Here is a 23,443-nt window from a genome sequence, read left to right as displayed (position 1 = left end):
ATGAACCACATATAGGAAATTTAGCACTCTCCCATGGTCAGACTCAACCAGTTCCTCAATACTTCAAACATTTGCATTGTATTTAAAAAACTTTAGCTTTTGTTGTGGCATTTCACAAGCTAGTTAAAGGAACAGTTCACCCAAAAATGAAACTTCTCTCATCATTTACTCACCCTCATGCCATCCCAGATGTGTATGACTTACTTTCTTATGAAGAACACAAATGAAGATCTTTAGAAGACTGGATCTCTTCAGAAGACGAATGTAACCACTGGAGTCTTATGGTTTACTGTTATGCTACATTTATGTGCTTTGCGGAGCTTCAAAGGTCTAGTCACCATTCACTTGCATTGTGACGACCAATAGAGCTGAAATATTTGTGTTCTGCAGAAGAAAGAAAGTCATACACATCTGGGATGGCATGAGGGTGAGTAAATGATGGGAGAAGTTTCATTTTTGGGTGAACTGTCCCTTTAAATCTTGTCATGGTGCACATAGAGATTCAGAAACATGCTGCGCTATTGGAATTTCTGGGTTGAAATGGCTTTAAATTTGCAGATAATTTACCAGCATAGGCAAGCACAATGCACAAAATGGATAATATCAAACTCAACACCTAAACATGATCCTATCTGTATAATATTAGTATGTGCAACACATATGCATAAATACAATGTCTTTTGATAAAATCCTTACAGGTTATTTAATGTCAAATCAACCAAATTTCAGAAATCTCTTCAGCTGAATTTTTTTTGTTTTTATTTTGTTAATAATTTTTCTGAAGAAAGATCAACATAAATAATGATGAAATCCAAATATTAAATGCAGTGGATCCATATTTACAGACTAATACACTATTTTGTGGTGGTAAGAGTTTTTACCTGTATGATTCTGGAGCAAAACTAAAGGTAAAAAATATATATATATATATATATATATATATATATATATATATAAAACGTTTTTTTTTTTATATATACTGTATATATTAATAAATTTTTTACCTCTAGTTTAGCATAGGCCCCTCAACAAAATACTGGATTAAAAATACTGATCCACAGCATATATTTTGGTTTTCATCATCATTTGTTTCTTTTTTTACCAATATAAAAATCATCAAAAACAACATTTTGAGCCGGGGACCAGAACTGACACAGAATGACCATGTTTTCATTGTAATAATCTGTCAAAGAACTAAGAACCGTTCATGCAAACTAACAGGAAAAAAAGTACATTTCCATTTGCTTTAATTGCATAAATGTCATTGCATTAGATAGCAAAATATCAAAACAAAGGGCAAGAAAAAGAGCACAAGCAAACTTTTCAAGCAAAACACTGAACAAAAAGCATGCAATTTTTTATTTATAAAACAAATATAATGATAGAAATGAAGTCAAATTATTTGGACACTTAATAGCTGTCAAATGTCCTCTGCTAGGTCACCTGTGTGAACTTGATGGGAAAATTATTTGGTTAAAAAAATCATTGCAAAAAAATAGCTAAAAAAAAGTGAGGTTTGTTCAGAGAAAATGTCTAGCATCATTTGTTTGCAGATTCCACTTGGTTTAATATTTTGTTATCGAATGCAATGACATCTTTAAAGGAATATTTTGGGTTCAATACAAGTTTAGTTCAATCGACAGCATTTGTGGTATAATTTTGATTACCACAAGAAAAAAAAAAGAAAAAAACATTAACTCGTCCCTCGTTTAAAAAAACAGCAAAAATCACAGCTACATTAAGGCACCTACAATGGAAGTGAATAGGGCCAGTCCATAACCGTTAAAATACAGTAAAAAAAAAAAAAATAATAATTATTAGTCAAAAACAAACTCAAAATCATTTTATAAAATGGCTGTATAAAACAAACCCATTTAACAAGATATTTGTGATTTAATGAAAATACTTTTTTCCCCAAAGTCAATGCAAAACATGTATCAATGCAAATATATTGTACATTTTGTATCCCCTAAAACTACTTACAATCACTTGCCTAAAATGGTCACACATTTGTGCAATAAGATATTTTTAATGTTTTGCTGGCTGATATGACAGTGGTCTTTGAATAATAATGACACATTTGCGTGGAAGAAGGTCCACGAAAAAGCAACTGTTTTCAGTAATCAATTCTATTGAAGAAGTACCCATTCACCAAAAGTGTTTGAATAATAGGAGGTTCCCAAGATAAAGTGAGGAGTATTCAGCAGGTCATGTGATCTCAATATGACAGCCACCAAGAGGGGAGACTCATAGAGTCTGATCTGTAAATGTAATAATGTTTTAAACATTTGTGAAAAGTACTACCGGTAATCATTTCTTTAAGAGGAGAAAATTACAAATGATTTTATACATGCTTTTCCTGTAAGCTTGCTAAAACATTAAAATTATAATATTACAACATTTACATAAAAAATACAATATGTGAAATTACGATAGTGCAGATGAACTGCTGTTGGTATAAATTAACTCAACATTAAATTAGGGAAGAAAAACATTTGGCCCCTAAATGAAACAGCACACATTTTTATAAAACATAAAACGCTATTGACATTATGTTCACAAATTTTTAAACAAACACACACACACATATACACACACTTTTTATGATAGACAGTAACACTGAAACTTTAGACCATAAACACAAACAAAATAGTTGTGTCAAAAATGTTCTCTAAATAGGGTATTTTTTTAACACTAAAAAATAAAAAAATAAAAAATGACTTTAAATAGTATTTCTTAAAAATACAAATAAAAATCACAGACTGAGAATGTCCATTGTTTTGTACAACACATGATCAAGAAAGATAAAAAAAAGAATATCTGGTCCTCGTTTTGGTGCCTCTGTAAATTTGTAATCCATATGTAATCCAGTCTATTGTAGTTGCGGTTAAAAGAGATTCATAGTCCAGGCATAATATAGGCGATATTATCCAAAGTATTTGACTGCAAAAAAACAGGGGTAGGGAGAAGAGTTAAAAATCATTATATGAACAGCAGTATTTAAAAAAAATAAAAAAAATAAAAAAAATTTTAAAGTAACATTTTAGAAAACATTTACAGTTAATATAATTTGTATAAAATTCTATAATTTTAATAATTTATAAAAATGTCAAAATATTTTTTATATTTAATAAACATTTTATATGTTTAATTTATATATAATATTTTATATTGTAATATATTAACAATAATATTTAAAAATCCTAGTGTGATTTTAAAACCCCTTGAATAAAAAAGCAGCAGTGTGCCTCACCAGGACGTTGCGTGGACAGCCGTTGAGTTGGGGGACTTGAGCTGTCAAACAGGTCAATGGACCAAGAGCACATAAAATAGAGTCCAAGAGAACAGATAGACTGCCAGATACTGCAACCATACCCTACAGAGACAAGAAAGACAATTACCGAGATAAACACTTGCCGTGGTTTGCATGTTGCTTAGTTTTATCCCCTGCTGGCTTAAAAAAATGTAAATAGAACAATCTGAGTTCTATACAATTCCCCCAAAATTGAAAATTCTCTCATCATAATTTACTCACCCTCATGCCATCCCAGATGTGTATAACTTTCTTTCTTTTGCAGAACGCAAATAAAGATTTTTAAAAGAATATCTCAGTTCTGTAGGGCCACATAATGCAAGTGAATGGTGACCAAAACTTTGAAGATCCAAAAAGCACATAACGGCAGCATAAAAGTAATCCATATGACTCCAGTGGTTAAATCTATGACTTCAGAAGCGATCCAATCGGTTTTGGGTGAGAACAGACCAAAATGTAACTCCTTTTTCACTGTAAATCTTGCTATTACAGTCTCTTGGCACGATCATGATTTCAAGCTCGATTACACTTCCTAGTGCTTGATGAATGCGCAGAGCGCTAGATGCCGTTAGGAAGTGAAATCGAGCTTGAAATCATGATCACCAAGGAGATTGCTGATGTCAAGATTTATATTGAAAAGAGTGTTATATTTTGGTCTGTTTTCATCTAAAACCTATTAGATCACTTCAGAAGACATGGATTAAACCACTGGAGTCTTATGGATTACTTTTATGCTGCCTTTATGTGCTTTTTGGAGCTTCTGGCCAACATTCACTTGCATTGTATGGACCGACTGAGCTAAAATATTCTTCAAAAATCTTTGTTTCTTTTCTGCAGAAGAAAGAAAATCATACACATCTGGGATGGCATGAGGGTGAGTAAATGATAAAATAATTGTTATTTTTGGGTGAACTATTCCTTTAAGTTATATTTCTGAAGTAATATGATGGTTATATTTCATATTTAGGTCATTTTGTCATTATGGAATGTCTTTTACTATCTGTATCTTTTTAAGGGACAACTGAGCCCCTATTCGGAGGGAATAGCCCCTAAAAAGGGACATTTTTATGACACAAACCTCTGTCTCCTGAAGTCGATGTCCAATCAGAGACAGGGATTCTCCGAGCAGCTGCAAATGAGCAGCTGCATCAATGGGGTCAATGTCAGGTACCCGAGCCGGAGACAACGACATCCCCAGAGCCGAGCGACCCTGAGGAGTCAATCCGGTCCCTAAACCAACAGCTTTACTGGAGCCTGAGACGCAGGGATACACAGGAATATCAAACCACAGAAATGATAACAGACAAGTAGGGCTGTAATAACAATCTTGGGCTCAAAAAACAAAACTAAAAAAACTAAAAAATCTTTTAAGTATATAAGTGTGATGGTGATATTTAAATTATAGCCGTAAGAGTAAACAGGGCTCAACAATAAGGATTATTGATTAGGAATTGTTTTTTGCAATGTACTTTTAAATGTCTCAGAAATAAATATTTAGATATTTTCTACTAAAAGTAAAGATTTTTTAACAAAAAAAAAAGAAAAAAAAAATGCTAGGTTTTTAATGACAACAGTAAATTGATAACCAACAAACTTTTGCTGGAAAATAATATGATGCAAAACATTACTGACTGATTTGTCATTTTGACATTTTGAAGGCTATCACAAGTCATTCTGGCAATTTTAACTAAATTCATCAATACTAGCCAGCTAGAAAACATTTGTGTACAACAACAATGTTCACTACATCACAGAAAACCTAAGAACATTAAACAAGCATTGGTCTTACCTTTGCTTTTGCTCTCTGATGTTGTTGGCTTTCGTTTGACTGTCATAGCTTCAGCTTTATTCTGTTTGTGCAGGAGATATTGAGCTTTCTGTCTCCAAACCTTCAGTGTAAGAACAACCAGAAGGATATGTCACACATTTGACTGAAATCAAAAAACTTTGCCATCACGTTCAAGCTTGTAATGCGTGCTGCTCCAGGGTGGCCAGGCACATTTAATAACCAAATCATTTTTTATTTTTTATTTGATCTATAAGTACAAATGAGAGACGCTGACCAGTTTGTCTTTTTCAGGCAGCTGTTTCCACATCTCTCCGAGTTTCTTACTCAGCTCCCCAAAGACTGTAGAAGAAAAATGACAAGATTTCAAACCATGTTGAATAAAATTGGCCAACAAGGACACAAGCCCAATCCAACCAATCACAGAACAGATGATTGACACAGTTTGAAACAGCACTCACCTAACCCAGGCTGCTCTGCGTTGATATTGACCCTGTACTCTTTACAAAACACGTGATATGCTGTCATGTTCTTCTTCTTCGGCTGATAACGTACAATAGAAAACACTCAAATTAACACTATTAAAAAAACTCGCACATCAGGTCTGCTGTTTGTGATTTATACTCATGGCTCAAATACATGAAAGGTTGATTGCCAAACACATATTGTAAAATGGTTCATTCCGAGTCTAAATTCTGTTTGGATGAGCCGCATTTGAAGCCATTGTAAAATCCAGATAAACGCACAGCTGTGACCGCATGTTCTATCTTAATGGAATATTCCGGGTTCAATACAAGTTAAGCTCGATCGACAGCATTTGGGGCATCATTTTGATTACTACAAAAAAATAAATTCAACTTGTCCCTCCTTTTCTTAAAAAAAGCAAATATCGAGGTTACAGTGAGGCACTTTCAATGGAAGTGAATGGGGCCAATGTCTGGAGGGTTTAAAAAGCAGAAATGTGAAGCTTATAATTTTATAAAAGCAATTACATACATTCTTCTGTTGTACAATACTTGAGCATTATTTAAGCTGTAAAGTTGTTTACATCGTCAATTTTATGGTCGTTTTAAGGTTTACGGAGCTACATCGTCATGGCAACGAAATCCTAAAATTGTTATAACTTCACATGGAAAAGGTTAGTAAGCAATTTTATCACATTAAAACCATATTAACATGCACACTGTTTACGCCTTGTGGCTATACTTTTGAAACAGTGAGTATTTTAACGTTCAACAATTGGCCCCCATTCACTTCCATTGTAAATGTCTCTGTAACCTCGATTTTTGACTTTTTTTAAGAAAAGGAAGGACGGGGGGTGGGGCTGGGTAGTAAAGACACTGACTACCACACCTGGAGTCACAAGTTCGAATCCAGGGTGTGCTGAGTGACTCCAACCACCAATTGGCCCGGTTGCTAGGGTGGGTAGTCACGTTGGGTTAATCTCCACATGGTCGCTATAATATGGTTCTCGCTCTCGGTGGGGAGCATGGGGAGTTGTGCGTGGATGCCGCAGAGAACAGTGTGAAGCCTCCACAGGCGCTATGTTTCCACGGTAACGCGCTCAACAAGCCATGTGTTAAGATGCGCGGATTGACGGTCTCAGACGCGGAGGCAACTGAGATTCGTCCTCCGCCACCCGGAGTGAGGCAAGTCACTACGCCACCACGAGGACTTAGAGCGCATTGGGAATTGGGCATGCCAAATTGGGGAGAAAAGGGGAGAAAATCCCCCCTAAAAAAAAAAAAAAAAAAAAGAAAGGACGGATGAGTTGAATTTGTTTTTGTGGTAGTCAACATTATGCCACAAATGCTGTTGATTAAGCTTAACTTGAATTGAACGTGGAATATTCCTTTAAGGCACCATATTAAGATGATACGCTGCTAGGCAACCATAAAAGTTCTGCAGTTAGGCTATGAAGTATATAACTTGACAAAAGTTATAATTTATTAAACATACTGTAGGTGTTTTTTATCATATTGCTGCTGTCCCCACTCAATAAAAGTTATAACTTACTAAGAAACACAAAATTAGTCCTAAAGAAAATCCTATGGGAAACTTACCTTGTCCTTGTCATTTTTCTCTCTATCCTTTTCTTCTTTCTTTTTCTTCTTTTCACTCATCAGTTCAACGTTTTGATGGTGATGGGAAGAGGTGGGTGGAGTCATAACATACATCCCACCAGAGGAACTATGATTGGATGAGCTGTGAGAATGGGCGTGGCTTCTAGACGGATCCCCTGGTTAACAGACAGAGATTAAATTTGCGACCCAACTGAAATACAACGAATTAAAGGGATAGCTCACCCACAAATGAAAATTCTGTCATCATTTGCATTTGCTCATCTTAACCCATATAGTAAAATTGCTCTGTCTCTCTTGCTCTCTCTCACCTGGACTGCTTTTCTTCCCACTGCTTCCACTTTTACTGTGTTTCTTCTCTCTTGATCCTTTCTCTCGGTCTCTCTCTCTGTCTTTATCTTTTTTCTTTTTACTCTTCTTGCTCTTTTTCTTCTTTTTTGAGAGGTGAGTGTAGGAGTCATCGATCACCAGCTCGCCGGCCTCTAGTTCTCCACCTGACGATGAGCTGTCTCCTCCCATGCCTCCAAAAGCGCCGCCGTAATGACCTGACACATGCAAACACACATTTAATATCACAGTAGAGACCTGTTCAAAACAACTCACATGTGCAATATTCATGCACCAGAAATATTCAACGAGTACATTTACATTGGCCATTATAATCAAACTACTGCGGGTTTTAGCGTTGTCAAGCTACAATCTTTATCTCTCTGTCCAAGTATACACGACACCATGCGCAAACGAGTAGCTGAAGAAAGTAAGTCAGCTGAGGTAGTGACGCTGACATTTTCCGATGGACATTTTGCATCATCGTAGAACGTCGAAGAAGCCACAACATCACTGAAAACCTTACAGCCACGTACATTTCTTACATTCTTTATGCGTTGATTTTGGTGCAGATCAGATGTGTTATCCATTGTGCTTATGATGATGTCCGAAGGCAGAAGACGACGCAGTTTGCTCCTGGATTGTTCTAACTATACGAGTTCTGCTTTGCTTCACTTTCATCCTTATAAACTCTGTGTAAAGAGTAATAATAACCTTTAGACTGAGGAGACATGTTGTGAATAAATAGACAATTAAGAAAATATATTATTTGTCTATATTTTACTTGCGTTCGCTGGTATTTCTTGTCTGAATACTTAAACAGTTCTGGATCTGTAGCTGTCATTTTCTTTAGGCTGCTAATTCAATAAAATCATGCTTTCTACCTCATTCTATGAATAGAATCCACATGAGATCAGTAGAAGAAGCTGTTATAACCACTCAATGATAATCGAAATTAAGGTATGTGCTGCAAGCGTGATTTTATTGACAAATGACAGCTATAGATCCAGAACTGTTTTCAGACAAGAAATACCAGCGAACGCAAGGAAGATATAGACAAATCATATATTTTCTTAATTGTCTATTTATTCACAACATGTCTCCTCAGTCTAAAGGTTATTATTACACTTTACACAGTAAAGTGTAATAATGTGTAATTTGTAATGTTTACATCCTGTATTCATATCGCTAATGCTAGCGTGCTAACCTTGGGCATAGTATGCATCTGTTACCCTCTTTTATTGTATTTTATGATGGAATGTGAGGTAAAAATTCCATGTAAGATCATGAAAAAGTTATACTTGTTTTACTAAAGAAAGTCATTCATTGCTACTGTAAAGATTGGTGTTCGGTAATATACATTTATAGAGGCCTAACGTTGACCGACTGAAGTGTACACATGCTAGACGGAACCAATCTACATCCGCATTATCTAGGTCTGTTAGTTCGATTTCGCAAAAACCGGACTGGTCAGATTAACACGTTTACATGACATTTTACAAGACAAATCATTGCTTTAGTCTGAATGAAATCAGACTTATAAAGTGCATGCAAACGCACTCATTGAGTCTCATAGAGTTCTCTGAAAACATTTGATTAAATAAAATCATACAATTATTAAAGTATTAAACTTTGGTGTGGACTGGAAATAGTTGCATTCCAGTGCAAAGCAAATTATGGCACTTTTCCACTGCACGTTACGGTTCGACTCGACTCGACTCTGTTCGCATTACTTTTCTGAGCTTGCTTTTCCACTGCAGTTTAGTGCCGCCTCAACGTGGGTGGGATTATAAGCTGATCGTCATAGTTGCGTCGCCCCATCCAGCTCTCGTTGGAGCCTCTCCTCGGCTACTAACGAGAGGAACGTCTGCACCTCATTTATTGACCACGTCGTGGTTTTGCGCACAGCCATTTCTTTTTACAATTCGAAAGTCACGTGAACAAATGATACTGCTATCGCTGTTGCTAACTTTAAAACTAGCGGGTTGATGTCCCGTGTCGCAAATCCAGTGACGCTGGTAGTGACGATTCTCTCTGGCCAATCAGTGATCTGCAGGGTTTTGACGTCACATTTAGTATCGGCTCGCTTGGAACCTCGACCAAGGTGGTACTAAAAAAAGTACCAGGTACTATCCACAGTGGAAAACCCCCAAAAATCAAGCAGAGTCGAGCCATACCATGCAGTGGAAAAGCCCCATTAGAGCACTGTTTTGCATGTTAATGTTCGTTTGTTTGGTTACACTGGTTCATTTTTCATTTGTTTGATTTTACAAAGTGTATGGACAAATAGTTCAAGGTAGAAACTTTGAAATATTTACGCAAATCAGGTCTGGTTCTGGCATCATGCAGATATCAATCACACAGAGCATAATTTCTGCATGTAGTAAAAGTTCTCACTCACCCACAACCTCCACTTCCTTCCCGACTACAGGCAACGGCTCTCGGCTGTGCTGCTTTTTCTTTGGTGGCTTAGACATTGTTTTGTCTTTCTCTTTCTCAATCTTCATTTCTCCTTTCTTCGAGCTGGATGATGAATGATGATGCCCCACAACACCCGAGGAAGAAGAAGAAGAATGGAGAGGAAAAGAAAATCCCTCATTCGTCTCAACACCTTCATTCTTCTCCTTTGAAGACAGAATGAGCTTCATCTTCAATCCTTCAGCTTCACAGAGCGTCAGCGGCTCCCCTTTCCCTGCTCCTCCATGGAACAGCAGTGACTTTGAGGAAGAGGAATGTTTCTTAGATGAAGAAGAACCGGGCGAGCGCGAGTGAGATAAGGAGTGGCTGCTCTTGGATCCACCCTCCCGCTTGAGGTCTTTGGAGGAGGAGTGTGAGGAGGGGTGGGGAGGGTAGGAGGGTTTTTTGTGGAGGTGAGGCCCAGGGTCAGAGCCCGTGGCCAGCGGGGAGGTGATAGCCTCCAGGAGGCCCATGGCCGTGTCGGTAGGGTGGGACGCATGAGATGAGGACGAGGAGGACAGGGAGGGCGAGCGATCTGAAGATTTGTGCTTCTTTTTGTGGGGCGGCTGACCAGAGCTGTGATGATCTGTCAGAGAATGAGAGTTTAGAAACTACTGTAAATAAAATGTAAACTCTGAATTCTAGTTTTCAGAGTGGATAAAGGGGCATTTTTAGACACAAAAGTTCTGATTCAAAGTTCAAGCCCACCAGGGCCAGTACTAGTATTGTGACCTTCTTTTGACCTTTATGGTGGCTAATAAGTTCTGTCTTCGTCTGACCGAGGGCATCCACCTTGGTCATTTGACTGGTGGGGGGTGATGGGGTGGGGGGGGGGGGTGCACAAGGAAAATCTAAGGGGGTAATAGCTCCCCAGCCCCCACCATAAGACCTGATCATGGTTCCCACCCTTTTAGACCAAAGAATGTCCGAGATTTTTCCAGCCATTTGTGATTACTGATCATTTTGATACAGATACCGATTTGCAAATGAATAATTTAATTTATTGAAAAAAAAATGACTCAAAAGAACAAATCGCTGACAAATAGGACATTAAGAGCAATATCTAGCTTGTGAACAGTTTAGAGCAGAAAAAAAAAACAATTATGATAATAATATATATACATATATATATATATATATATATATATATATGTATATATATATATATACACACACATACACACATATACAGTACTGTGCAAAAGTTTTAGGCACTTGTGAAAAATGTTGCATATTAAGGATGTCTTCAAAAATAATGACATAAATAGTTTTCATTTATCACTTAATATCATACAAAGTCCAGTAAACATAAAAAAGCTAAATCAATATTCGGTGTGACCACCTTTGCCTTTAAAACAGCCCCAATTCTCCTACTTATACCTGGACACAGTTGTTCTTGGTTGTTGGCAGATAGGATGTTCCAAGCTTCTTGAAGAATTCGCCACAGTTCTTCTATCTATTTATGCTGTCTCAGTTGCTTCTGTCTCTTCATGTAATCTCAGAATGACACGATGTTCAGTGGCGGGGGGCTTTGTGGGGGCCAGGACATCTGTTGCAGGGTCCCTGTTCTTCTTTTCTAATCTTTTCTATTTGCAAAATTAATGTTTTGGACTCTAACATTTATATTTCCTATTGACACACTAAAGTAGCAGATATAAATAACCATCTTAAGACAAATGCTTTTGTGAAACATCTTATGTGCCTATGACTTTTGCACAGTACTGTATATATATATATATATATATATATATATATATATATATATATATATATATATATATATATATATACACACACTGGACATTTCCATGACATTTTCAAGACTTTTGAGATTTTTCATTTACCATGACTTTCGGGTCTGTAAAACTCATTTTTAAAATTCACTTAATATTTCCAGGTTTTCCATGACCGAGGGAACCCTGCAGTGAACTTTCCAACTTTTTTTGCAAAATTTTTAGGCATCCAAAGTATGCCCGATGCAAAGACTGTTCCAAACACTAGGCAACAAAATTATGACACCTGGTTTTGGCCAAAATCTAACGTAGAGTGCATCCTTGTCTGCAACAATTCTTTCTTTGCGCCAAAACTCAAAAAGTGGGGGACAGTGGTTATAGTTACAGTGGTTGCTACGCCCCTAGTTTGATCTAATTTAAATTGAGTATTTTTCCCAATACTTGTGTTTGCAAATATTGGGTGAGTATCGAGTTGTTAGCTTAGCAACATGCTAACGTATAGGAATTAAAATGTGAGTCTCTCATGTGGTTGTCTTGAAGAGCTCTGTTTGTGTGGCACACATAAGTGACTGTTAATGGAGTTGCTGCCCATGAAGAATTTTTCAATTCAAGCCACATCCATACAAATACATTTTCGGTTTTCCATTTCCAAATGTGTGATAATGGAGAGCGTCTAAATGCTCAATTTTCAGAGGACTAAAATTTTATGTAAAATGTAAATATAGATAGAGGTCAACCGACGGAGGATTTTGACGATATCGATAACTAATGTGGTGGAAAAAGCAGATAACCGATTAATCAGCCGATAGTTTTAAAAATCCATTTATATAAAAAAATTTAAAAAAAATAAAAAAATTCTTTCCTTACTATGACAGGAACAGACATAGATGCTATAAGAGTCCAAAATGAATAAAATCCCAAATGCAGTTCACTGTTTACACAAAATCCCAATAAAACCAGAAAAAAAAAAAAAAAGATTTGGTGAATAATGCATAACGTTTAACTATAAACAAGCCAAAACACACAAAGGACTCTTATTTTGAAATGACGGAGAATTAGCTCCGTTACAATGGTCTTTATAAAAGTACAAAATTAAGCTTTTCATAGTCTATACATTTCACTAGATGAGGTTTAATGAGGAATAACATTTATTATTATTCACAAGATATGAAGTTGGAGATACAATGTTTGTGCTGACGTTTCCATCTAGTCGCATTTTTCTTTGCAAGCCCTCGCTTCAATTTAGAACACTTGATTAATAAATTAAAATAACAACATATGCATTGAAGTGAGGATAAAAATATGGATAAATGTCAATAATGAAAGATTTAGACACAACAAATCCCCACATGATTGTTTTTATTTCACCTCTATTGGCCGCTGTTTTACTGTAGATCTAAGCCATTCTAACTATAGAATCCTAAATTTTTCCTCTTTTTTTGCTGATAACCAATTAATCTGTAAAACCGATATTATCGGTCTACTTCTAAATGCTGCATAAACGTCCACTGATTTTCCTACAGGTGCATCTCAATAAATTAGAATGTCGTGGAAAAGTTCATTTATTTCAGTAATTCAACTCAAATTGTGAAACTCGTGTATTAAATAAATTCAATGCACACAGACTGAAGTAGTTTAAGTCTTTGGTTCTTTTAATTGTGATGATTTTGCTCACATTTAACAAAAACCCACCAATTCACTATCTCAAAAAATTAGAATACATCATAAGACCAATAAAAAAAACATTTTTAGTGAATTGTTGGCCTTCTGGAACGTATGTTCATTTACTGTATATGTACTCAATACTTGGTAGGGGCTCCTTTTGCTTTAATTACTGCCTCAATTCGGCGTGGCATGGAGGTGATCAGTTTGTGGCACTGCTGAGGTGGTATGGAAGCCCAGGTTTCTTTGACAGTGGCCTTCAGCTCATCTGCATTTTTTGGTCTCTTGTTTCTCATTTTCCTCTTGACAATACCCCATAGATTCTCTATGGGGTTCAGGTCTGGTGAGTTTGCTGGCCAGTCAAGCACACCAACACCATGGTCATTTAACCAACTTTTGGTGCTTTTGGCAGTGTGGGCAGGTGCCAAATCCTGCTGGAAAATGAAATCAGCATCTTTAAAAAGCTGGTCAGCAGAAGGAAGCATGAAGTGCTCCAAAATTTCTTGGTAAACGGATGCAGTGACTTTGGTTTTCAAAAAACACAATGGACCAACACCAGCAGATGACATTGCACCCCAAATCATCACAGACTGTGGAAACTTAACACTGGACTTCAAGCAACTTGGGCTATGAGCTTCTCCACCCTTCCTCCAGACTCTAGGACCTTGGTTTCCAAATGAAATACAAAACTTGCTCTCATCTGAAAAGAGGACTTTGGACCACTGGGCAACAGTCCAGTTTTTCTTCTCCTTAGCCCAGGTAAGACGCCTCTGACGTTGTCTGTGGTTCAGGAGTGGCTTAACAAGAGGAATACGACAACTGTAGCCAAATTCCTTGACATGTCTGTGTGTGGTGGCAAATTCTTGAATCGATTTTGCTTGACAATCCTCATAAGGCTGCGGTTCTCTCGGTTGGTTGTGCATCTTTTTCTTCCACACTTTTTCCTTCCACTCAACTTTCTGTTAACATGCTTGGATACAGCACTCTGTGAACAGCCAGCTTTTTGGCAATGAATGTTTGTGGCTTACCCTCCTTGTGAAAGGTGTCAATGATTGTCTTCTGGACAACTGTCAGATCAGCAGTCTTCCCCATGATTGTGTAGCCTAGTGAACCAAACTGAGAGACCATTTTGAAGGCTCAGGAAACCTTTGCAGGTGTTTTGAGTTGATTAGCTGATTGGCATGTCACCATATTCTAATTTTTTGAGATAGTGAATTGGTGGGTTTTTGTTAAATGTGAGCCAAAATCATCACAATTAAAAGAACCAAAGACTTAAACTACTTCAGTCTTGAATTACTGAAATAAATGAACTTTTCCACGACATTCTAATTTATTGAGATGCACCTGTACGTTTAGAATGACGTTTTCCTCCACCGAAAACGCTCTCTATTACCACATACTTTGGAAAACACTGACATCAGAAAACTGAAACTAGACTTAACTTTTAAATGAAAATGGATTAGTGTGGATGTGGCCTCAGTCACCTATTAAATTCATATTTGTTAAGGCAGCTCACTTCGTTTGGAACAGCGATACCGCTACCTCTAAAACAAGGCAAAACTCTTCCTCACCTCTGTGGTAGTAGTCATCACTCAAATACTTCTTTTTTTTCTTGTGAGAATCTTCCCCTAACAGGAAAAGGTCAGAGTCCTACAAACGACAACAGTGCACAATGAAACAGGTGTAATATTTCCCTCAAAGATAACGTCAGTGAACCATCAATCCACATACGTCTACTGAACTAAAACTACAGTGGCAAGAGTTAATGACCTCTGGACTGAAGTAAAGATAAAGGTTCAAATCCTTCTCAGACCAGATGTCATATCTAACTAGGTAACAAAACATCAAGTTGCATGTGTTTTATTATCATAAATGTGTAATATCAGATATTAGGGTTATTGCCGTTAATTAATAGCCTAACAGTTCTTTTGGAGGCAGATATTTTAACAGGACTCAATAGCATTGGTGACCCAGGGCCAGTGTGACAGAGTTTGGGGCCAATTGACAGAACTGTCACTTGCCCTAGTGGGCCAATACTGCATTTACACTACATCTTATTCTCGTTGATCATGCAAGTACGACGATGCCTTGCACACCCAAATATTTGGATTTTAAATATGTCATCAAGGTAATGTTATAAAGGCAGCATAAATGTAATCCATATGACTCCAGTGGTTAAATCTATGACCTCAGAAGTGTGGGTAAGAAACAGATCAATATTTGAATATTAAAAAAGTCCTTTTTTTTTTTTTTTTTACAATAAATCTCCACTTTCACGTTCTTCTTCTTTTGTTTTTGGCGACTCACATTCTTTGTGAATGTCGCCACCTACTGGGCAGGGAGGAGAATTTATAGTAAAAAACGGACTTAAATATTGATCTGTTTCTAGCCACCATTTACTTGCTTTGTATGGACCTACAGAGCCAAGATATTCTTCTAAAAATCTTTATTGGTGTTTAACAGAAAGTCACACATCTGGTATGGCATGAGGGCGAGTAAATGATGAGGGAAGTTTCATTTGTAGGTGAACTATCCCTTTAACTTCTTGTTTAAATGATGTGTGGCGGAATGACCCGCCCCTCCCTCTCGTCATCGTCGCCCCGCCTCTGAGGGCCGTCCTTCAGCCAGACTCACGATGGGAGTGGGCAAGAGAGAGAAGAGGCACATAGTTAATAAGCCTCATTTGGGCAGCGGGGTGGAATGAGGCACACCTGATGTGTGTTTGGCCTCATCACTGCTGCCAAATAAACGTAGTGCGTGCCTCTTCTCGGGGAGCCGGCTTCTATTTCCTTGTGTGCACACTGGCATCCTCGCAGATCCAGGAGCAGAGCGGGGAGGGTGTGGCCGAGTTAGATGTGACGCCAGGGGATTGGAGCACATGTAGTGCGACAGGCATGGATGCTGGACTGCCTTACTTCACACTCGCCGCGGCTCAAGGGAAGACAGGCCGCCAACGCATCCGCTGCCCCTCGCACCACGGACCGTGGAGGCCAGCGCGTGCGGCTGCCGGACCCCGCCAATGTCCTGGATCCTACTCTGGACACTCCCCATCCTACATGACATCCCCTTTCACCGCACCAGATTCCACTTTATCTTTAACGCTATTCCCCCGGACACTATTTATTCCCCCTTTTGGAGATTTTATGTTTATTATTATTTTTAATAAATGCCTCTCGGAGGCTTGATGCCACACCCACTGTGTTTGTCTCTTGCTCACCCCACCACAGATGCAACTTGATGTTTCCGTATCTACCTCCCTGCTGTTACCTTGTGTTGTTTCTTGGAGGTTTTGCGCACCTGCGCTGCTATTTCTTCTTCCTCTCTCAACAGATCTTTATACGAGCGTCTCTTCTCTCTCTGGCTGCGACCCGCAACAAGCCCAACCTCTCCATCCATTCCTGACATCTCTATGAGAACAGAATAACCATGCTTCAGAGTATGTTATCAATGGACATGTCTGTTTAAATGAAATAATGTGCTTTTATGTGACAATCATTACCCATCATTGCTTTCTTCTTTATCTCCTCAAATGCCATGATCAGCCCTGGTTTTTCAGGTGGGATTGGTCAGTCTGGTTATCCTAGTATGCAAGAACAGATTCAACATGACATCAGTGAGTTCAGTCAAACACCACCGATTTGAATAAAATATAAAAACAAACTATCTGCAATGAACATTCCTGCTTAAATAACTAACATCCCTGTTTCTGCACAACCTGCACTTCAGTGTGTACTAGTAATCTGTGCGACTTTATTGCAACCAAGATGACAGATCACAGTTTTTTGCATGGAATTTGATTTCTTATAAATATAGTATCTAGTGTTTGTTCGCTTTTGTTGCCACTTCAGTTTCCTTGCTTTGTGCTTATCTAACATTTGTGGTCACCATATAATTCTCATATTTCCATTTGCGCTAGTTCATAGTTTTGATGACTTTGCTATTATTCTAAAACATTAAAAAATTGCAATAATAAAAGAATGACTAGAGGTGTCCAAACTGGTCACATATGTTTGTATATATTTGTTTCCATGCCACTGTCACCTTTGGGGTTAAAGCACTATTATCTGTAAAACTGCTTTGGAACGCAATATATTGATACAAATAAATATATAATATACGGGAGCCTGGGTAGCTCAGCGAGCGAAGACGCTGACTACCACCCCTGGAGTCGCAAATTCCAATCCAGGGTGTGCTGAGTGACTCCAGCCAGGTCTCCTAAGCAACCAAATTGCCCAGTTGCTAGGGAGGGTAGAGTCACATGGGGTAACCTCCTCGTGGTCACTATAATGTGGTTCGCTCTTGGTGGGGCACGTGGTGAGTTGTGCATGGGTGCGATTTGTCCTCCGCCACCCGGATTGAGGCAAGTCACTATGCCACCACGAGGACTGAGCGCATTGGGAATTGGGCTTTCCAAATTGGGGAGAAAAATCACAAAAAAAAAAAATATATATATATATATATATATATATATATATATAAAACATACAAATAAAATTGGAATTTCATTTTATTTCAATATAATCAGAATCTTAAAGGGATAGTTCACCCAAAAAGGAAAATTCATTATCATTTACTCACCCTCATGCCACCCCAGATGTATATGAATTTCTTTCTTCTGCAGAACAAAAATAATTTTTGAAAAACATCTCAGTTCTGTAGGTCCTCTCAATACAAGTGAATGGTGGCCAGAACTTTGAATCTCCAAAAGGCACAAAGGCAGCATAAAGGTAATCCATAAAAATCCAGTGATTTAAACTGTCTTCAGAAGCGATATGGTAGATGTGGGTGAGAAACAGTTTTTACTGTAAATCTCCACTTTCACTTTCTTCTTCTTTTGTTTTTGGCGATTCCCATTCTTCGTGCATACCACCACCTACTGGGTAGGGAGGAGAATTTATATTAAAAAAGGACATAAATATTGATGTTTCTCACCCACACCTAAAATTTTGCTTCTGAAGACATGGATTAAACCACTGGAGTCTTATGGGTTATTTTACGCTGCCTTTATGTGCTTTTTGGAGCTTCAAAGTAAACATTCACATGCATTGTATGATATGAGTTATATCTCATAGAGCGGAGATATTCTTCTCAAAATCTTAGCTTGTGTTCAGCAGATGAAAAAAAGTCATACACATCTGGGATGGCATGAGGGTGAGTAAATGATGAGAGAATTTACATTTTTAGATGAACTATTCCTTAAACATGCAAAAGGTACAAAACAAATGGAACCAAAATTATTAGAAAATGTCTCATTTGTCTTTTTTTCTTTCAATTGTTACCTTTAGGATTATTAAGGCACTATTATTTGTAAAGCTGCTTTTCAAACACAATGTATTGTGAAAAGTGCTATACAAATAAAATAGAATTTTATTTTATTGCGGTATAATCAGAATCTTAACATGTAAGAGGTACAACCAACAAAACCAAAATTATTAGAAAATGCAAATGTCTAATCTGGCTTTTTCCATCCAATGGACTACTTGCACAACTGCTTCCGCGTTCTACGTAATGTGGCTCAGGCATTTCTGGTTACAGCGTTCAGCACACCTACATGCATAGATTAATTCATGGCAAAGTAAATTATTTTTTTTTATTTTATTTTTTTATGGCTGTCAGTTGATTAAAACAATAAATTATATTTTTGGCACTAACATGATGTCTCAAATGTATAACTTGCTGAAATTTGCCTCTAAATATATATTTTTCTTTCCAAATATAGCTACATTCAGCTCCTGAATAATCCATCAAACATATAACCTATGTTTAACCTGCAGCAGTCTCGTTCCCGCATGTTTAATTCATTGATGATATTTCATACATGTTGTGCTTCAACATTAAATTCCACCATACAACGATTGCAAATTTTCCTCGTTAAATGTCCCAGATGGATTGAATTATAAATAAATTAGCCCTTCTCTTACTCTGCAGGCTTTACAAATCACTAATAACAGAATGAAGCAGTTTTATTATCAAATTAAATAAATGCACTAAAATATATATATATACACAACACTATACTGGATATTTAATTTATTTTAAACGTTATAATGCAGCTTTCTGCAGTTTGGCAGCTCTCCTACTTATGCACTTACATTTCAACATACATGCAATGTATCTCGCTAAATATGAAGGTAAAATAGTGCCTAAATGAAAAAAGTGCCTGAATGTGTAAGATTTGTAAAAACGTAAATGAAGTTACAAGCATGACAGAAAAATGTGCATGCGCAGAGTAAGATTTGTGAAAGCGTAAATCAAATTGCAAGCGTAAAAATAAAACTGCATGCGCACAGAACGTTTTGTAAAGGTGTAAATCAAGTTGCAAGCTTAAGACAAAATGATCAGCAATACTTGAATGCTTTGCATAAATGTAATTCATGTGAACATGCACGTTCTTTTATTGTGAGAGTAAAGTTGAGCTGACACCGTTTATTGATATAAATATGATTCTCTATGTGGTGTTCAAATATTTCTTAGTGTTGCTGTTCATTATTTTAATTATATTTACTTTTAATTATCATTGGCAAGGCATTTTATAAATTAGCTGGTATCATAGAACTCATGCTAGAAAACAAAATAATAAAGTAAGCCATATAAAACGAAACCCTCTGAACAGATAGATAAATAGAGTTTACTTATATCATTTTCATTTCTAGAATGAGTTCTATGATACCAGAAAGTTCCATCCATCCATCCACCTGTTTGCCAAGCCAATGATAATTGAAAGTAATTAAAATATAATTAAAATAATGAACAGCAACAATAAGAAACATTTGAACACCATATTGAGAATCATATTTATATCAATAAACGGTGTCTGCTCAACTTTACACTCACAATAAAAGAACGGTTATGTATTAATATTTCAGTTTAATATTTAAGAGAGGAGAGATACCCAGAGGAACGACGCTGAGCCTTACGAAGAAGCAGCTGTCACGTTATTAAATCAATCAGGTCAGAGTAAACTGGTCAAAGAAAACCTAATTTGATTGGTTACTAGAAGCAGGTAGACCCGCTTCCCCCTCGCGCTTGCAAAACTCTTTTCAGTAGTGATGGGAAGTCTGATTCTTTTCCGCAAACTGGTTCTTTCGGACGGTTCGTTTCAATGAACTGGTCAAAAAAAAAACATGATTCACCAGTTCATTTATGTAATCGCATAATGACGTCACTATACATAATGCTAATACGTCGGCGGCATAGAATACACACACAAACGCATTCAGTAATGCCATATGTAAGTACAAATTCAGATATAATCTGCATGCACAATACTTAATAGTAAAATTCGTTTACATCTCTCGACTGAAACGTCTCGCTCTCCTCAGTTCAGTGTACTGGTGACTCGCGAACTGCTGTGATCAACACAATGTACTGTTGACTTGAGAGCTGCTGTCCCAGGATCAGTGTACTGTTGACCGAAGAACTGCTAATCGACTCAATGTGCTGTTGACTCGAGAGCTGCTGTCTTTGTATTACTGTACTGTTGATTTGAGAACTGCTGCGAACGACTCAATGTACTGTTGACGCGAGAGCTGCTGTTCCGGGATCAGTGTACTGTTGACTTGAGAACTGCTGTCCCAGGATCAGTGTACTGTTGACTTGAGAACTGCTGTGATCGACTCAATGTACTGTTGACTCGACAGCTGCTGTCCCAGGATCAGTGTACTGTTGACTCGAGATCTTCTGCCCCAGGATCAGTGTACTGTTGACTCGAGATCTGCTGTCCCAGGATCAGTGTACTGTTGACTCGAGAACTGCTGTGATCGACTCAATGTACTGTTGACTCGAGAGCTTCAATGTACTGTTGACTCGAGAGCTTCAGTGTACTGTTGACTCGAGAGCTTCAGTGTACTGTTGACTCGAGAACTGCTGTGATCGACTCAATGTACTGTTGACTCGAGAGCTTCAATGTACTGTTGATTCGAGAGCTTCAGTGTACTGTTGACTCGAGAACTGCTGTGATCGACTCAATGTACTGTTGACTCGAGAGCTTCAATGTACTGTTGACTCGAGAGCTTCAGTGTACTGTTGACTCGAGAGCTTCAGTGTACTGTTGACTCGAGAACTGCTGTGATCGACTCAATGTACTGTTGACTCGAGAGCTTCAATGTACTGTTGATTCGAGAGCTTCAGTGTACTGTTGACTCGAGAACTGCTGTGATCGACTCAATGTACTGTTGAGTCGAGAGCTTCAATGTACTGTTGACTCGAGAGCTTCAGTGTACTGTTGACTCGAGAACTGCTGTGATCGACTCAATGTACTGTTGACTCGAGAGCTTCAATGTACTGTTGACTCGAGAGCTTCAGTGTACTGTTGACTCGAGAACTGCTGTGATCGACTCGATGTACTGTTGACTCGAGAGCTTCAATGTATTGTTGACTCGAGAGCTTCAGTGTACTGTTGACTCGAGAACTGCTGTGATCGACTCAATGTACTGTTGACTCGAGAGCTTCAATGTATTGTTGACTCGAGAGCTTCAGTGTACTGTTGACTCGAGAACTGCTGTGATCGACTCGATGTACTGTTGACTCGAGAACTGCTGTGATCGACTCGATGTACTGTTGACTCGAGAGCTTCAATGTATTGTTGACTCGAGAGCTTCAGTGTACTGTTGACTCGAGAGCTGCTGTGACCGGATCATCATCATATGCTGATAAAACGGTAATACAAGCAAGTCATAAACATATTTCCAGTATGTTTTATTTGTTATACTTTCTGCTGTTCAGTAAAATACACCTGAAACATCCATTTCGCCCCTTAATCACACACATGCTCAATGTCAGCAGCTCACCGGTTCTCAGAATGTTGGACACCTCCGAAAGAGGCGATTCTCAGTTCAGTGTACTGTTGACCAGAGAACTGTTGCGACCCCAGCATTCAGTCCAGTTTGTGAACTAGTTGGAGAGGTTCATTGCAAAGAAGAGTTGGCAAAAGCAGATTTCACCAGTTCTAGGATCACATTACTCCCGATTATCGGCTAATTTCGATTCAGTGTGTCAGGCACATCCAAGAGACAGGTTAAGATAGAGTAACTTGTGGATTAGTGTTGACTCGAGACGTGAACTGTTTCAATCATTCAGTCCGATTTGGTGAACCGGTTCAAAAGAACGAGCTGGACATCACTACTTGCCAGTGAGAAATTCGTGCCAAAAATGTGAGGGCAACAAAGGGAAGCGGAACAGTGTATATCGGATTATTTCTGGAAAACATTTATGCCACAAACACAAGTAATTTAAATGTTTGCAGTGGTTTATTTTAGACATACTGACTAATTCTACGCGGTCAATCGGTTTTGCTGTTCAATACACCTTTTCTTTGCGTGCATATCTCTGACTGAATGTCTGCAAAACAGTGCCAGAAGTGTAATCACGGAAAAAAAAAGAAAAGAAAAAAAAAAACAGAATACACACCAAATTTACTTTGTGTTAATATGAAATTGCAGATTCACAACACAAATTACACTTATACAAAGCATTAAAGTATTGCTAATCATTTTTTCCTACGCGTGCGACTTAAGGGATATGCATGCATCTGGATACACACACATTAGTGACAGATCAATACGGCAGAAGCTTTTGAAAGACATTGCAACTTTATTCACGACTCCAATTGCTGCCTGACATTTCCTGGAATCTCAACAAAATTAATGAGGAGATCTGCCCAAAACTCATTATCGCCCATTTACCGCCTACTTTCGAAAAGATGCACACACTCACACACCCCCTTCCCCTCGCTTCATCGGGATCCAGCGCTCTTCCTTGTTTGCACTAGAGTGGGATTCGAGGAGATGCGGACGTGCCGCGCGCCATTAGCGGATAGCCGAGCGCGCGCAAACCCGCGGCTTCTGTGCAAACAGGCCGGTATCGGGTTACAACTCAATAAACACTGCATTCCTATCATGCAATTTTCTAGATTTCTACAGTACTGCAGAAATGGCACGAAATGCATGTATATTATGTGCAGATAATGCTAGCGTTATGCTAAAATCGGTGAAATATTACCTCGACTTGTATGTGGGTTCAGTTGGCGCGCGACGCCATCTTTGATCGGAGTCAACAACAAAAGCAGCCAGAGAAGGGGAGGAGG

At 38.0% G+C, this 23,443-nt stretch overlaps 1 protein-coding gene across 5 annotated transcripts; it reads right to left on the bottom strand.

Annotated features, from left to right (window-relative positions):
* Positions 1–919: 919 nt before the first annotated feature.
* LOC127450021 (HMG box-containing protein 4-like) lies at positions 920–23,417 on the bottom strand. Of its 5 annotated transcripts, none has more exons than XM_051713723.1 (14): positions 23,359–23,417; positions 17,938–18,235; positions 16,859–16,939; positions 16,657–16,766; positions 14,931–15,009; positions 9,909–10,550; positions 7,492–7,725; positions 7,163–7,338; positions 5,561–5,642; positions 5,377–5,441; positions 5,103–5,202; positions 4,392–4,567; positions 3,254–3,376; positions 920–2,943 (listed from the first exon to the last, which is right to left on the bottom strand). In XM_051713723.1, the coding sequence occupies exons 3-14, from the start codon at positions 16,893–16,895 to the stop codon at positions 2,899–2,901; spliced, it is 1,869 nt and encodes a 622-aa protein (XP_051569683.1). In that variant the 5' UTR covers positions 16,896–16,939; positions 17,938–18,235; positions 23,359–23,417; the 3' UTR covers positions 920–2,898. The 5 variants fall into 5 exon arrangements, with proteins under 5 accessions (XP_051569683.1, XP_051569679.1, XP_051569681.1 ...); XM_051713719.1 differs by having other exon boundaries at positions 921–2,943; positions 16,627–16,766; XM_051713721.1 differs by having other exon boundaries at positions 921–2,943; positions 16,627–16,766; positions 17,938–18,232; positions 23,359–23,400.
* Between the last annotated feature and the right edge of the window lie 26 nt (positions 23,418–23,443).

Source organism: Myxocyprinus asiaticus, chromosome 13 (genome assembly GCF_019703515.2).
Source record: "Myxocyprinus asiaticus isolate MX2 ecotype Aquarium Trade chromosome 13, UBuf_Myxa_2, whole genome shotgun sequence".
NCBI classification, from domain to species: Eukaryota; Metazoa; Chordata; class Actinopteri; order Cypriniformes; family Catostomidae; genus Myxocyprinus; species Myxocyprinus asiaticus.
Note: the sequence above shows the minus strand (reverse complement) of the source record. Positions and strands in the feature narration are given on the sequence as shown.

Coding starts and splice junctions, on each gene's coding strand:
- LOC127450021 (XM_051713719.1), bottom strand. CDS start 16,895: ATGGCATTTGAGGAGATAAAGAAGAAAGCAATGATGG. Junction 7,339..7,491: donor TGGGAAGAAAAGCAGTCCAG/GTGAGAGAGAGC, acceptor TCTGTTAACCAG/GGGATCCGTCTAGAAGCCAC. Junction 2,944..3,253: donor GCTGTCCACGCAACGTCCTG/GTGAGGCACACT, acceptor GTTTTTTTGCAG/TCAAATACTTTGGATAATAT.